Below are 16,319 nucleotides of genomic sequence, written 5' to 3' on the forward strand. Positions count from 1 at the left end.
AACTTTTGAATTTCTGAGAACAGTATTTGATTTTTGGTTGATTTAGCTTTTAACCATAAACTGAATTTTGTTCATAAAATAGTTTCATATTAATTCCTCTGCTAGTTTTCTTTTTGAGACAAATTTCACGTAACGCAATTAACCATTTTAAAGTGCATGAGTCAATGGCATTTTAGTACACTCACAGAGGTGTGCAACCACAAGCTTAGTCTAATTCCAAAACATTTTCATGACCCCAAAAAAGGAAATCTCATCCCCATCAGGTAGTCTTCCCCACAGTCTCACAGCCCCTGGCAACTAGGCTTGCATATTCTAGATACCATTCACTTTTTAAAGAGCTATGGTTGTTATCTTTAGAAGACACACTGTGGAATAAGAATACTTACCCTGGGGCTGCCATCTCGTTGTCCCCAGTCGGCTCTGAGCCGACTAGAAAAGGCTTAGTTGTGATCTGCACAGGACAGCCCTTCTCTGTCACACCTCTCCCAATGCCACCAGTGCCTCCACTGAAGGCCTATCATGTTCTTAGTGTTAAATACAGAGAATTCCTTTCATGGCCACTTCCAACATAAAGGATACCTTCTGTGGATTCTCTTTAGCTTTTTAAGCTCCTGCTCAAGTGTGTGTTGCCTGAAAGAGACCCAAACTTCAACCAAGAAGCGGAAGGGGAGAAGAGTAGGCAGGACAGGAGACTCAGTGGGCTGACCCCCGCTCAGGCCTCCCTCCACACTGTGATGACTATCTACCTCCATGACCTCGGAGTTGCCGCGGGCCAGGTCCCTGGCTCTGACTCTCCCCTGGGCCCCTCCCTACAAGGACCTCTCCAATGGTGTGTCCATGGACTTGCACAAGCCTCGGCTCATAGCTTGAGAAGAAAGGCATCCTAAGTGGAAACACATCACAATTACTTGCAAATCATCTCCCGCACATCTTCCTGTCACAAGCCATTAAAGAAATCCTCTACTCTAAACATGGGAAAATTGCTCAAAGGAAAAAGTGATGTGAGATCTAAATTTCAATTAACTGCAACACTGATTGTTATGTATCACAGGATTAGACTCTGGTCCTTATTAATGATGATATAATTAATGAAATTTGCCCTGGGCAGTGGACCAGAGCCCAGATAATTACACTGTAGACAAATAATTTAGGCTTTGCTTTTCAGAATTTGGAGTGCTTATTAAAAATGCCATTTGTCTGATTCCAACTGAAATCTTGAGAATCAGAATTCCTACATCATGTGGTTCTGGCATCTGCATTTTTAACAAGTTCCCCAGTGTGTCTTGTTTATACTGAAGTTTGAGAGCCACTTATTACAGAAAATGAGTCCTGTGGTGAATTTGTATTGAATGCAAATAATAGATATTGTTCGTAGAACTTGCTCTCTGGAAAAAATGTGCCAATACTCATGCTTGGAAACAATATATTAGAAAATAGTTGATAAGCTTGGCTTAAGGTATAACTGGTTCTGTTTGATGTTAACAAGAAACATTCTCTAGAAATACTTCAAAAGTTCAGTAGAAGTCTCATTTTATTTACATTATTTATAATTAGGCTGATCCAAGGAAAGATCTGAACAGGGTTATAAAAAGCAGGATGGACACCAAACATATCATGCGCACATGTGCGCTCAGTAAATATTTGCTGCATGAATGGTACACTTAAATTTGCTTTGTTTCCCAAATAAAAGGCAAAGGAATGATTCCTAACCTCCCAGGCTTTCCCCTTCTCAAATATCAGTTGTATTCTGCCTGTTTGAATTCTAGCAATTACAACATCTGTGATTTCTCTAAAATAATAAATATCCATTCATTTATTCAATAAATTTCACTAGGCATTTCCTATGCGCTGACGCTGGTGCTCTCCAGGGATATGGTCGTGTTCACAGCAGACAGGGTCTCTATTCTGATGGAGTTTTCCAGTGAGGTGCTTCGGGAGAAGGCTGATTATTGAAAATCAAGGGAAATCTCAGCCTGGCTCCTGTCATCCTGCTGCCTGAGGCAGATACGGAGACACCTCCTCTGCCTCATCCCATGTCCATCCAGTCCCTTTGACAAGTCAGCACCCAAATATCTAAAACGTTTCCTTCTAGTCCATCCCCTTGGCAACATTATTTTATTTTTCATGGATTTCTCAAAGAGCAGACTGACTAGTCTCCCACATCCAGGTTAATGTCCCTTTCTGCTTATTTATTTCATTCCTGGCATGAAATCCATGTCTTATTCATCTTTGCATCTCAACCCCAGGAAAATGCCTGAAACATGTGGGATGGATGAATGGATCAGTGAATTCTTACAGCGTTAGTGAAAGTGCTGCCTATGACATATGTATAAATAGACACCGCTTTTGATATTAGCATTCATTTAAAATAGGTTTTTGACACTTAAAAAAAATTTTTTTCCATGACTCATGTTCATTGGCATGATTGACATCTCCTGGTTTCCTCTGGTTACATTTGTTTTCTTTGGTCAACCGCCTTGGATTTGCCCTCAGATTTGCCTGGATTCAGCCTCAGTTGTCAATAGGAGCTGACTTAGAAAAGGCAGGGTGCCTAAGACTTAGCACCAACTGCACCAAACTTGTTTCAATTAGATTACTTCATATGGGACTTTCCAGTCCCCTATGAGCCCATATGCCCACAGAGTGTTTTGAAAAACTGTCAGAAAAGAGAGGTTGCAGAATTCAAGAGAGGTAAGGAAGGGAATAGGAGAGGAACAAAGCCCAGGGTCTTTCTTCATAACGTTTGCTTGTGGTCGTAAAGTTTTTATGCGTCAAAGAAAGCAAGGAAGAATTTTTCATTTTCCCCAGTGTCGTTAACACAATTCTCATGCTTAGAAACAACAACATAATATAATAATAATAATATACTTCAGTGTATTGTTCTCCAAACATTTCTTTAAATTGACATACCCTCTCACAAACTGTTTGACACCTAAACTTTATAGTGAATATCATTTAAAGAATATTACAGAGTTGATGTTTGAAAATAAAATCGTTATAATACTCTCCTTAATGTCTTCAGAGTAATCTAAATACTGTAATTGCTAAATACTATAGCTATTTTATGTCTGCTCTTATGCATTTTTAAAATACATGTAAACATACTCCTTGATAGGAAATACTCTTTGGATTCATATTTATCTTGAGTCCTCGCCACATTTTCCTAAGAGAACAGGCTTTAGATTTAAAAGTCTTAATTTTCACCCTGTCATTCTTTTCCATGACAAAATGTATGCATATAAATTTTCATTTTAATTCTGTTGCCATAAAGCCACAGGATTCAAAACTTTCCTGTGGATTGGTCACTTATTAGATTGTAGAGAAGTATTTGATGAAAATAATATAACTATGCTAAAAATTCAGTAAATAATTATTAACTATGAAAGGTAAATACCAATTATATGCCTCTCTTAAAGAGATACCCCATACATGAAGATTTTTTGCTGTTACTTGTTTTCATGAATGAATACTTTTTATTGCCAGGAAGAAATAAGGGTCAGCAGAAATGTTCTATTGTGTGAGTGTGTGTGGGGGGGTATGATTATATTGTGTGCACAATATATACTAAAGAAATTTGTCACAAAAGGAGAGTGCAACAGAAATGTGTTTTTTAGCAGCAATGAATGTCTCAATTTCTTGACTGCCTTAAGCTTTTCAGACTTATATGGGAAAAATCATCATCTCAAGACTATTTTTGGTGATAGATCAGCTGACAATTTAATTAGCACTTCCTTCAATTTTGATTTAAAGGAAATTATTGGAAACAAGCTGGCCTGAAAAAAAGATGTACTCATTGGTCACTTGCTTTTTAGTGAGCGCACCAATATTTAGAAGCCTCCCTTGGTTTGGTGCCCTAGAAACTTTGTTAGACCCCTGGCAATACAACATGGTGGAAGGGGCTGGGTGGGGGCCATCTCCTCCTTCTGGCCAGTGCAAGAAGGGGATGCTGAGAGGGGCAGGGAAGGAGGGCTTGTCCATCCCACTGTGGACACTTCCCATGTGGATCTCTTAGAAAAGAAGGAACAAATGGAGGTTGAGAATTTGAGTACTGATTCCTCTAAAACTACTCCTGAACCACTCCTGCTTGGAAAGCTTTCCTGTAATCCCTCGGCTGCACATCTGCCAGTTGGAAAACCATTTACCGAGAAGATTTGCTGGAGGAATTAAGATGAGAGATGGCATGAGGCCAGTGGTAGACGGAACAGAGTGGACAGACCACATGGAAGGAGGACAAGGACCTGCCAACACATTACGACTGAGTCCTAGGTGGCTGTTTATTGGATTTTCAAAAATATTCCACTGTTGAGTTGTGTTAACTTCTGACTTTGATGGCTAGATATGTATTAAATCATTATGATTAAAGGCTTATGTAAAAATCACTGCTACTGAAAAGCTTACCCAGTTTCGAGTTCCTGTCTATCATTTAAAAAAAAAATTCACATCAATACCAGTGTAGGCAAAACCTATTTGATCATCCAGTCTTGCATTTATTCATGCAGACATAGAATTCAAAGCTATTTTCCAGACCTATCATAAGACAAGGTGGGAAGAAGATTGAATAGCCTGCCTTCCAGTAACTCACACTCCCCCGGGGGGACGTGCAGAAAACAGCCACATGGTGGTCTACCGGATGTAAGGAGCCAGGTATGACGATGGCAGAAGTGAAAACCACAGGGAACATGCTTGCTCTCACAGAGGACGTGGCATTTGAATGAAACTGAAAATACCCAGCAGTAGTCACAAAACAAGGTTTCAGCCAAAAGAAGTAACAGTACACATTTATAGGCCCATGAGGAGGCTTGTGATATTCAAGTGGTAAGGACCTAACCCAAAGTAGTAACAGTGGGGCTGGGCCGTGAGGCAGGAGGGATAGTTAAGTTCTTGCTAATGGGTTTAATATATGAGAGGATAAAGTAGAATGCTCTCCAGTACCCAAAGAAAAGCGATTTAAGTACTGAAGAATTTGCTAACTCACAAACATGAAGGTCAGAGATAAGCCATCCCAGGGATGGTTAATTCAATGGCTTAACAATATAATCACGAATCCAGTTGCCTTCCATGTTGTGGTTTATACTGCAAAAATCTGACTTTCACCCCATGCTTGTACCCTTATGGCGGCTGTCGTTGCCTGACATCAAGCACCTGCATAACCACAACCAAAAGCCGGAACAATATTTTCTCCTGGCTTGTCTCTTTTTATGGGAGAGTCAACATCTTTCCCAGGAAGCTGTTCATTACATCTTGTCAGTCATTGGCTCAGACCAATCAAGTCCCACTGATGGTATCAAGAAGCGCCCATAAAGAAGTTGGACTCCAATATATGAACAAAATTGTGCCTCTTTTAGCAAAGAGGAAAGAGAACTTTGGCTCTCAGGTAGTAAGGTAACAGGGTCTGCCTTAGCTCAGCTCCCTGGGGTGGGTGCAAGGATAAATGTGCTGTTCACTGGGATAGGAACTGTCTGAAGAGAAGAAAATGAGATTTGGAATGCATGGAGTTTGAGGTGCCTAGAGGACATCCAAAAGTGTTCAGTAGGCAGCTGGGCAAAGGGTCTGGGAGTCATCAGCAGATAGCCGGTGGCTGAAGTCAGAGGCACAAATGAAATCCTTAGTAGGAATGTGAGGAATGAGAAAAAGGGATTATGGAAGGGCCCCCAGGGAACACCAACCTTTAAGAAGAAGCCAGAGAAAGAAAAATCAGGAGAAGAGATTGAAAGACTAAAGAGAAAGAAGAAAGAACACTTTGGTGATGAATTCCAGAGTTGGTAAAAAGTGGGCACACAGTTTTGTCACCATTCCTATGCACACCGAGCAAAATGAAGACCAAGCCTGGATGGGGCATGATTGAAAAGGGCTGAGTGCCGGGGTTTTTGGTTTTGTTCACAGCCCTGGAGACAGACCACTCTAGTTTTCACGTACGCTCAGACAGAAAATCGGTATAGCCCACTGCGGAGGAGAAGCCTGCTGCCTGAGAAGCTCACCCTGAACGTGCAAGGCTGCCTCAGGAGGGGAGGAGGTCGGGTGGGCAGTGCAGACACACTGCAGCAGGATGGGTCCCTTGAGCAACAGCCTACCATCTTCACCTGAAAAAAGTCAAAGGTTCTACCTCACAGCAGCAGAGAACAATGTTACCAGCTATAAAATCCTTAATGGATTGCTCGTAATTTCTTCCTTCCTCTCAAATAAAACTCAAGGTTCCTTTTGCTCAGAGCGTTCTTGGACTATGACTTGATCTCAGTGCCACATTCCTCATAACAGCAACTCGGAACAGGGGGTGGTAAGTGCCATTAACACTATTTTACAGAGGGGAACCCGGAGAAGCCTGGGAGTGAGTCATGTAGGGTCACGAGATGGGCAGCTCCGGCCCCAGAAACCACATTCTCACTCCCACTCCCAGAGGGCCTGCTCTAGAGAAAAGCAGCCATGCGTGTGTAAGGCTCACACCTCTCAAGGCGCTTTCCCACCCACTCTTATTAACCATAACACTTTGCTCCCATCTTGCCTCAGTGCTACGTTTCTCGGACTGAGTTTAACCAAACAATTTCTTCAAAGATTAAGAACTCTGCAAATGATACGCTTGCTATCCAGAAGTCAAAGTAACGACAGTATCATTTCTTCTTTGGTTGAAAACCTTTTCTAAAAACATAATATGATTTTTCCAGATGAAATTAAACATCTCCTGGAACAAAATGATAGTCAGTGTTCCATTCAGGCAAATGTCACTTGGAAAAGTAAGTGAATACATTTGGATTTCAAACTCTGAGTCGTGTGGGATGCCCTGATAGCTCTGCTTTGAAACTGCAAGCTACTTCCTATCCTTCCCATGACAGTTCAGAAGATACATAGTTAGTACTTATTTTTCCTTCCCTGATATTTTAATTCCTCTCTTCTACTTGGAATAAGTTGCCCTCTTTCCTTTTCAGGGTACAACTACTGCATTTCAGCTTGGTGATCAACTCTCTTGTAATCAGAAGTGTGCAAATTAAAATACTAAGATGCCATTCCAATTTTTTCAGATAGGCAAAAAGTAATAAGTCTGGTACCACCAGCTGTGAGCAAGTATGTGCAGCCCCAGGACTCACATATTACCCTGGGGAGAAGACTGGTCAGCACTTGGAAAGTGACTTGGCAAAACTTAGTCAAGCTCAAGTTGTACATATCCCATGACCCAGCATTTCCATTCTCGGTGTCTCCTCTAGAAAAACTCTTAACAGATGGACATAAACACATGCAAAAATGTTCAGAGCAGTGCCATTGGCAATAGGGAAAAAGGAGAAGAAACCTAAGTGTCCCTCAGCCAGGTATTCAGCAGCAGAGATGAAGAGACTCCTTCTAAAAATATGCACACGTATAAAATCTCAGACACTTGTTTTTGGATGAAAACGGTACAAAAGGAGAGCATGGTACTATTTAGGTGAAGGTTAAACATGTGCACACAAACACACAGTCATCCACAAAACAAGCAGTAAAAGCCACTTCAATGGGAATGATACCTACCAACTTCAGAATGCAGGTCATCTCAATGAGGGTAGAAGGAGGGGAGGATGAAACAGGTTCACCTATATTGTTTTATTTCATTCAAAACTAAAAGAGATTGCAAAGTAAAGATGAGAAATATTAATATTGGTTTAATCTTGATGGTGCGTGTATAGGGTTTGTTCTATGTTCGCTCTTGCTCTATGTTTGAAATGTTTCAGTTAGAAATTGTCTCCTTTTCCAGCAAGAGAGCCCAAAGGCAAAAAAGGCAACAACTGGTTTGGAGAGGGAGGGTTTGGAACGGGGTTTGGCAAAACGGTTTTGTCAAAGGCCAGATAGTAAATGTTTTTTATGTGGTGGGCCAATAGCGTTTCTGTCTCTCCTTCTCTGTCCTCCCACAAAAGCAGCCAGAGAAAATGTAAATAAGATGGGCGGGGCTGTGTTCAATACAACTGTATTTACACACACAGACCTCAGGTTGGGTTGGCCCCAGGCTACTGTTTGCCACAAATTACAGTTGCTGAAGGTAAGTGGCTTCAGCAGACAGGCAGTCTTACAGTAAGAGGACAGTCTCGGGCCAAGGAATATTTATGTCTAGTTCAGGAGCTAAACCACTGCCCTCCCAGCCTAAGAATCCCAGTCACAGATGAAGTACCTTTGCTTACTGAATTCTAGTAGTAAAATTCATAAAACTAATCTCTGAATTCTAGCATTTTGGGGGCTTTTGTTTGGAGTTCTTTGTTTTTGATTCTGTTTTCATTTGGGCCATGGGAGGAAGTTTATCCTAGATGTATCTGCCCATATTCAGCCCTGGGTGCTTGCCTTCAACCTTCCAAACATGCCCTAGAATTCTAAGGTCACAGAAAAAGTTTGAGCCCCAAATCATTCGCCACTCATGCGTGGCCCAGAACACCTTGACCTGACCTCTAAAACTCAACAGGGTCACTGGGAGTGAGTTAACCGGCTTAAGTGCACCCTTGGCCTTTGGTCACCTGCATAGACTTTTTGGTAAATATGATTCGGCACTGCTACATCCTTTTCTAGTAATTAGGAAGCTTTATTCTCAAGCTCCTATTGTAGAACCCCATGAAAGTTCTTAAGAAGAGCTTCCAGAAGGGGCCAGTTATTTTTTAGCAGCCTCAATACTAGACTGCTCTGCCCTGTGACTCCCTGGTTCTGGAATCTACAAAGGCCGAGCCCCAGGGGAAGCACTTCACTACCTCTTTGCATAGCCTGCTTTGACCAACCCAGGCTGCTTAGCCTCTCAGCATATTCGGTCCTGACACCCTTGCAAATTCACCACGTTGTCAGTCCACCAGGATGGTGGATAAAACCACAGAACTTATTTACCAGTTTCTTCTGATACAAGCCAAACACAAGATACATGGTGAAATGCAGTACCTCTGTGCTGTCCATACTGGCAGGGTGGCAGCATTCCTGAGAGGGTAACTGCATGCCAACCATTTCTCTGAGTAGCAAAGTGACTCAAGGCAGAGCAGGACTCTGGAAGGCTAAAATCAGGGTCTGGTGGGGCCACTGACGTGTGCACGGATGGTCAGTGAGCTGAAGAAAGAAGCCAGTGGTTCTCTCCCCAGGGAACCCCACCCACCTAGAAGGGGACAATGGGTCAGGGCAGCAGATGGCTCAGCTGCTTTCCCTTCCTTGAAGTGAAGAGATCACAGCCTACCAGTCACTGCAGCAAAATGCCTCTTGCCTATTGACTCTGACACTGAGATGCCAGAGGCGCTGTGCGGGAGGAAGGAAAGAAGCACCCGCTTGGCCCCAGCCTTCCAGCCTCCTCCACCTCTTTTCCCCATCCTGAAAATGGGCGGTTTGCTTTCCTCCTTAGGTGCTTATGAGGCAGAACTGTTCTGTGTGCCAGATGTTCTGAAACTGTTTTCAAGTGTTCAAAGAATGCATGTTGGTAATCACCACATCTAGTACTGTGGACTCCAAGAGTTTTTGCCCCAAATCGAGCTGAGTTTTAGCTCTGCTCCCCCTGATGACGACAGGACCTGTGGAGAAAAAGCACGCAGTTTTGAGCCTATCAAAGGTGCCTGTGGGGCTCTTACTGGAATCAGAAGCTGAGGACCAGACAGACTCTGTAAATCTTTCCTGGCTGGGACTTGCAAACTTTTAGTTGTGTTTACTCAGCATGTTAATAATTTCGGAAATTATTAAAATGGAACCAACATACTTTCTTTTTAACAGACTATTGAGATCACAAATCATTCTGCAAATATAATAAGCTGGGTAAGCAGAGTGAGTCCAATACTCAGCGCTTGCCATGAGCCTGCTGGAAGCGTGGCCGTGTTCATAGGACAGTGCATGTGTGGAGCTAAGGAGCCATGAGAAAACCCCTTTACAAACTCGGCCTCAATATTTCAGTAATTGTGTTGGACAAAATGTTTTTACAAAACAAGATCTTCCCTTTTTCCCCTCTGCTCTCAAGGCTTTTCTTTCCCTTGCCCCATGTCATCCACTCACCCACCTCCCACTCTCTCGCAGTGTCAAACCTGGAGGAATTCCCATCAGGACTTTAAGAGCTCTTACTTCCTAGGCATCTCCTGCTCCATCTCCAGGAAGAGCTGATGCTCTTTCCTTTTGCCCTCACTGTCCCCTGTGGGGCTACTGGTGCCCAAGGAGTTCACCTGAAGCCATTCTTTAAAATACAGATCTCCACTCTACTGATCCAGAGTGTTGTGGGATCAGGAGTCTGCATCCTACTGCATCCCAGGTGATTCAGATGCTCTTGGTCCCAGGATCAATACTGTGAGAACCTAAACCACTGTCCCTATATAACTGTCACTGTTACTGTCACTTTTGCATGCCTTTCTCCATCTTCTTAATTCAAGCTTGTTGAAGGCAATGAAATGCAATGGTATTCATATACCACTCAACACATATTTATTGTGTGCCTACCGTGTTCCAAGGCACTGTTCTGTCCATACAGCAATGGGCAAAACAGGTGGCCCTTCTGTCTCGGACCTTCTGTTCCAAAGGGGTGAGTCAGATAATACAAAAGTAAATCAGATCATTAAATACCATCTTAGACGATTCTAAGTGCCATGCAGAAAAACAAAGCCAGATGAAGGAGACAATGAATGCTGGGATTGTGGTGAAGTTCCCCATAAGCCTCCCTATGGGAGTGATAACTGAGCAAAGACTCGGAAGACAGTGAATGAAGGCCATGCAGATATCTGGGGAAGAGAGAAATGTTAAGGCTCTGGAGCAGGAAAATGCTATGCACATTCTAGAAACTGAAAGGTGGTCAGTGTGACTGGAGCAGAGTAAGCAAGGGGGGAGAGAGTAGATGAGGAAGCCCGTGAGAAAAGGGTGGGGAGGGCAGGTCTTGTAAGGGCTCATCCAACACTGGTTATCTTTGTCTCTGAGGGAGGTGCTGCCATTCACAAAGCTTATCAGAGTGTTTGCTCCAGAATAAACACCCAACAAGTACCTGACAAATGGACTCCTCTACTAGGTGATATGGCTCAGACTCAGACGAATAACACTGATACAGAGAAATATTTTGGCGTAGATATTTTAACACAAGTATTTTTAGCAAAGGGGTAGCAGTACTCACCTGGAGCCAGGAAGCAAGGATTCAAATATTTCACATACTAGCAGCTGTCGATCTGGGTTAGTTAGAAAGTCTCGCAATGCCTCAGCTTTCTAATCTGTAAAATGGGGGAAATAATGCTTCATAGAACTCTGAGGATTAAACAGGTTTATACAAGAAAAGAAACTGTAGGAGCATTGACTGTGTTTTGAACACCAGTAAATATTATCATTGGCATGAATATACTTAAGCCATTGATAATAACTCAGGGAGTTTAATGTTTGAGATTTAGTTTTAGTCATTATGCTTATGCCTGCTATATGTAATATTATAATTAGAACATACTATATAATGATATAATGTTTTATGTAGGTATATAATTTTACATGCCATTTTGGTGTGTACAAGTGAAACAAATGAGAGTTTTATGAGTGGGAAAATGCACAGAGAGGGAGAGATGAAATGTGCATGTGTTGGTGATGATGACACAGGATGAGGAGGAAAGCTACAGTGGGAAAGGGAGGTGAGAGTCATCTCCATTGAGGGGTGTTAGTGAAAATATAGCAATGAAAACTGGAGTTAACCTTTGCAGAAGTCCATCTTCATTCAGATTTCAGTATGCTTTCTACAAGACCTGGTATAAAGTAAGAACAGTTCCCTTGTGTGCATGGACTTCTGGCATGGTGCCCTATCCACAGACTGAAGAAATAAGCCTTTCATGTGGCTCACCATTGCACTGGTCTAAGGCAGTTTTAATATAGCCATGGTAATTTCTTAATTCATGGCTGGGCAGGCATTTCTGCAACGAGAATCTAATACATGGCTTGAAATTACTTGAATATCTTTGTGCAGATGTTAACTGTTACTTATTATTCAGAGCAATTAACAGAGGTGTAAATGCTAATTTTCCTAATTTCTGTCCATTTCTAACTTTAATACTGAATTTTAAGAAACTTGTGAACCATGCCCACATTTCCTTTCCTTTTTATAAATTCTCTTGATCATATCTGTGTCTAGGGGTTAATTCTGATGGCTCTTGGAGGCAGATGCCTGGCTCCAAATCCTGGGCCATTACTCGGTGGTTGTGTGACCTTGCTCAGGTCTGTTTATCTCTGTCATTCCTGTTTACTCAGCATCCATGGGCTTATTTTCTTCACACAGTGGGGAGAGGACTGCCACCTCCAACGTAAGGCTGTTTTGAGGATCAAGTGAGATATCCATATAAAGCTCATGGTACCTACTAAAAGGCAGTCAGTGCTGGGTACTGTCAGTGGAACTCCGGCCAGCTGGCCTGGACTACGTTTAACAGCCTCTGCTTTGTGATTCTTCTGTAGTTGTTCAACATGTGTAGTCTACCTGCATGATTAATGACTGACTGTTCTGTGCATCACCCTGCCTTGGGGGCAGTATTCAGGAGAGCCCTTGGCTGTCTGTAAGTGTGCTATTTAATCCTGTCCCATCCCGGAGTCCGCAGCCGGCCTCGCCCACCTGGCTGCAGTTCCTCCTTGCAAAACCCTGAGGCCTGCAAGAGACGCGCGCCGCACGCACGCGGCCACCGTGCCAGCCACCCCTCTGATTGTGCTGTCTTTGCAGGATGCTCCGGAGGCTGTCGCTGTCCGTACTCCTGGTGGCCGTGCTGGTGGAGGCAGCCGGCGCCAGGAAGGCCCGGCCCGCGGGCGCCATCCCCTCGCCCTACAAGGACGGCGGCAGCAACGCCTCAGAGCGATGGCACCACCAGGTCAAGGAGGTGCTGGCCTCCAGCCACGAGGCGCTAGTGGTCACCGAGCGCAAGTACCTCAAGAGTGACTGGTGCAAGACGCAGCCGCTGCGGCAGACGGTGGGCGAGGAGGGCTGCCGCAGCCGCACGGTGCTCAACCGCTTCTGCTACGGCCAGTGCAACTCGTTCTACATCCCGCGGCACGCGCGCGCCGAGGAGGGCTCCTTCCAGTCGTGCGCCTTCTGCAAGCCGCAGCGCGCCACCTCCGTGCTGGTGGAGCTCGAGTGCCCCGGGCTGGACCCGCCCTTCCGGCTCAAGAAGATCCAGAAGGTGAAGCAGTGCCGCTGCATGTCCGTGAACCTGGGCGACGCAGGCAAGCCGTGAGCGCGCGCGTGCGTCCCGGCCCGCGTCCCGCCCCGCGCCCGCACGCCGTCCCGCCGCGGCCCGCACGCTCCCGGGCGCGGCAGCAGTCCCCGCGCGACCCCGGGCCTCCCCCTCCTCCGGCCCGTGCTGCGCTGTTCCCCGAAGGAAGGTGCTGGAAAGCCCCACCCGCCGGCCCGCAGTCGGGGAGCGGTTCCCAGGTGCGCTGTCAGTCGGCGCCAAGGTTTCCACCGTGTGGAAGAGCGAGTCTTTCCCCCACACTCCAGCTCGCCCGTCCCGGGGAAGCGGGGGATCTGTGGCCCCTCCGAGCGGCCCTCACACCCCTGCCGTCGGGGCTCTGGCCGGGGCGCCCACTGTGCGCCGCTGCCAGGCCGATTTGGACCACTTCCGAAAGGATGTCCGTGCTTGGGGAGGGTCTCCGAAGCCACCTGACACCGAGAAGACGGCATGAGCCACAAGGATCACAAGGGAGCTTCCCTGGGGAACTTGCTCGCAGCTGGCCACACTCCCCCAACCCCAGCCACCACAGCCTCCTCATCCTCACCCCCTACCCCCATCTGTGGACTAGAGATGAACTCGGGTGTGCATGCTATTATCGCTGCAATAGAATATTGCTACACACAAAGGTCTCCATATTAACGCTGGTTTTGTAATTGACCTATAATGTCAAGAGCTGTTAAAAAAGTATTATAGACCTATATGTATTGTTTCAAGTGTTTCGACTCTGGCTTTGCAACATCCTTCTGAGTGGGCACCAGAGCAGGTGATGACCTGCCTGGAAGGTGGTGGACTCAGAAGTAATGCCTGGTCAGCAGTTCACCCTCAAGCACCTATTAGATTGGGCAGGGAGGTGGGAGCAGTTGCAATTTTACATTGAACACTGTCTCACTGAAGGTACTAAAGCATTGCAGCTTAAGGTAGAATTGGGTCTGGATGGATGGGTGATGGAGGGGGACTCTCTGGGAAGTTGTTAACACGGAGCTCCAAAGCCCCTATAATATTTATTATGCAGACATAGAGTGACAAGGTATGCTATTTCACTGCCATGACATTAAGCAAAAAATACTTCCTGATAAAAGAGTTAAATATTTAAAATTGTAAAGAGTTGGGTCACTCTGTGGCTTAGGAGGAAGTAAAGGATAAAATACATAAAGCAGAAATAAAATTGAACCGTCCTACAGAAAGCAGCTGGATTCCTTTCCAAAGAATGTGCTTTAAGAAGGATGCACAAACATTAGCTCAACTTTCATTTTTATATCAAATTATTGAGGTTTTCATGTTGTGGTCTCTTGAGATAAGAAAATTGACATAATTTATTTTCCAGGGACATGATACTTCAAGTCCCTTTGCTAAACTGCCCCACCAAAGGCTTCCCTGTGAGTAATGTTTATGGAATCTGATAAATGTGAATGAGATGTCATTGGTGGGAATCAGTATACTTTGAAAACCTTTTACTGGTAATCCCCAACACTCAGTCGCAAATGCTGCTGCCAGGGGACTCAGAAAGACCCTGTGTCAGGGTTTGTGAGGCCCCCTACAAGCTGCTCTGGGAACTGAGACTAACGGGCCTTACCAGTGCCTGGGATGGAGAGACATTTCACCTGGAATGTGGATGCAGGTGGGGGTGGCAAGTGGGTGACTCCCTCTCCTGCCTCACCTCACAGGCTTCATTTCTGTCACTTCCAGTAACACGGTGAAACCCGAGCAGAATGTGCTGTTCAAAAGGAGGTCTTAGCTTCAGAAATGGAACACAAAGCCCTAACTCAGGAGGCAGAACTCAACAGAAATCCTCGAGGGCTGGGACCTTGGGATGGAGAGAGAGTGGGGAGGGTGTCCAAGTTCAGAACTGATTTTTGCCTTGAGTGCAAAGCCTGAGTCAGACTCAGTGTCAGCACATGCAGCGGAGAAGCTGTGGAGGCAGGCAAGCCACAGGACTGTAAAGACGGCCAGTGCAGTAGGAGGGGGCAGGGAGGTCTCCCTGATTGCAAAGCCAGCCCCTGTCATTTTATTAACACAGAACCCTGGCAGAGAGGGGAAGGATTAAGCTATGAACTAACTCACAGCCTACAAACACGAGCATGTTCTCTTTGAACCCAACTGTGGGTGTAATGATGGAAGCAATATGATATGCTGCAGTGTGAAACTCCTTCCGGGGGTTCTTGTTTGTACAAAGTTTACCGTATAATGGCTCAAATTGTATTTAATTGTTTTTTTTGTCTGTTTATAAATGAAGAAAAGCTCTAAGTATAATGTAATTATTTTATAGGTGTACTATTAAATTATAGAATAAATAAAGATACTCTAGGATTATATGAGTGAGATCCTGGTGTGATGTGCCCTAAAAAGGGAATTCTGAACTTGTTTCAGTGGGCAAAACAGGAATATGTGCTTTTGTCTGGACATGGTGAGTTCAAGCTCTAGCCTACGTCACATGATGTCCTTTGAGGCCTGGCATCTTCAAACAGAATCAGGCTCAGGCATCCAAGGAGAGAGGTGGTACGGATGGCTCTTAATCCCAGTCTTAGGAGCATCCTAGCCTCTTACAGACCTCCCAGCAGCAGAAGACAGGATTCTTAACCTATTCTCACTTCACTCTCTTAATAAGAAATACAGAATAGAGAAATCCTGGGAAATAGCTGCAAATAAAAACTTATTTAAAAAATACAAACTTCAATCAAATTGCTTATGGTTGATTGACCATATGAATTTCAAAGGAATTCAATTTAACTTCATAATACATAATTCATCTTAGTTTATTAGATGGGACTGAATACTCCACCTAAATGAGACTAAGGTATTCCAATTCACTTGTTTCTGAAGTTGGCTGTTTGATTTTCAAGTTACAAAGTCAGTGAAAATGAATTTTTGCTATTGAGTAAATAACAGAGTATATGTATTCCTAGAAGGCTTATTTGATGGTTCCCTATCACTACTGATTATTAATGTCTACAAGGGAGATTATCCTTAAGATGAAATCATAAGTAATATAATTAAAACTTGTTGATCATCAGAGAATCCTCTGAATCCTTCCTAACCCCCACTCTTGCCTCTCTCTCCACCCAATCCTGCTGCCACTACTTCTCAAACATAACAGGAAGCTGATGCCCTTTACCAAAAGGAAAATACAGGTAACCATGTGGTTTTGTTGTTATTGTTTGTACCCACTGGCATTTCTAGGTTACTAGCTTT

General features: G+C 44.3%; 1 protein-coding gene and 1 long non-coding RNA gene across 3 annotated transcripts in view; one reads left to right on the forward strand and one right to left on the reverse strand.

Moving 5' to 3' along the window:
• The window catches only part of GREM2 (gremlin 2, DAN family BMP antagonist), a 95,212-nt gene extending 79,772 nt beyond the window's left edge, over positions 1-15,440 (forward strand). For both annotated transcript variants that reach the window (XM_036918442.2, XM_036918443.2), the window contains one exon: positions 12,626-15,440. In XM_036918442.2, coding sequence (XP_036774337.2) covers positions 12,626-13,133 — 508 coding nt within the window. In that variant the 3' untranslated portion in view covers positions 13,134-15,440. The remainder of the gene's footprint in view (positions 1-12,625) is intronic.
• LOC118928828 (uncharacterized) lies at positions 1,927-12,932 on the reverse strand. The gene is made up of 3 exons (XR_005031362.2): positions 12,828-12,932; positions 11,057-11,150; positions 1,927-9,488 (listed from the first exon to the last, which is right to left on the reverse strand). It is a non-coding gene; the product is annotated as an uncharacterized LOC118928828 (long non-coding RNA).
• Positions 15,441-16,319: the final 879 nt, after the last annotated feature.

The sequence above is a fragment of the Manis pentadactyla genome, chromosome 9 (genome assembly GCF_030020395.1).
Source record: "Manis pentadactyla isolate mManPen7 chromosome 9, mManPen7.hap1, whole genome shotgun sequence".
Classification (NCBI taxonomy): Eukaryota; Metazoa; Chordata; class Mammalia; order Pholidota; family Manidae; genus Manis; species Manis pentadactyla.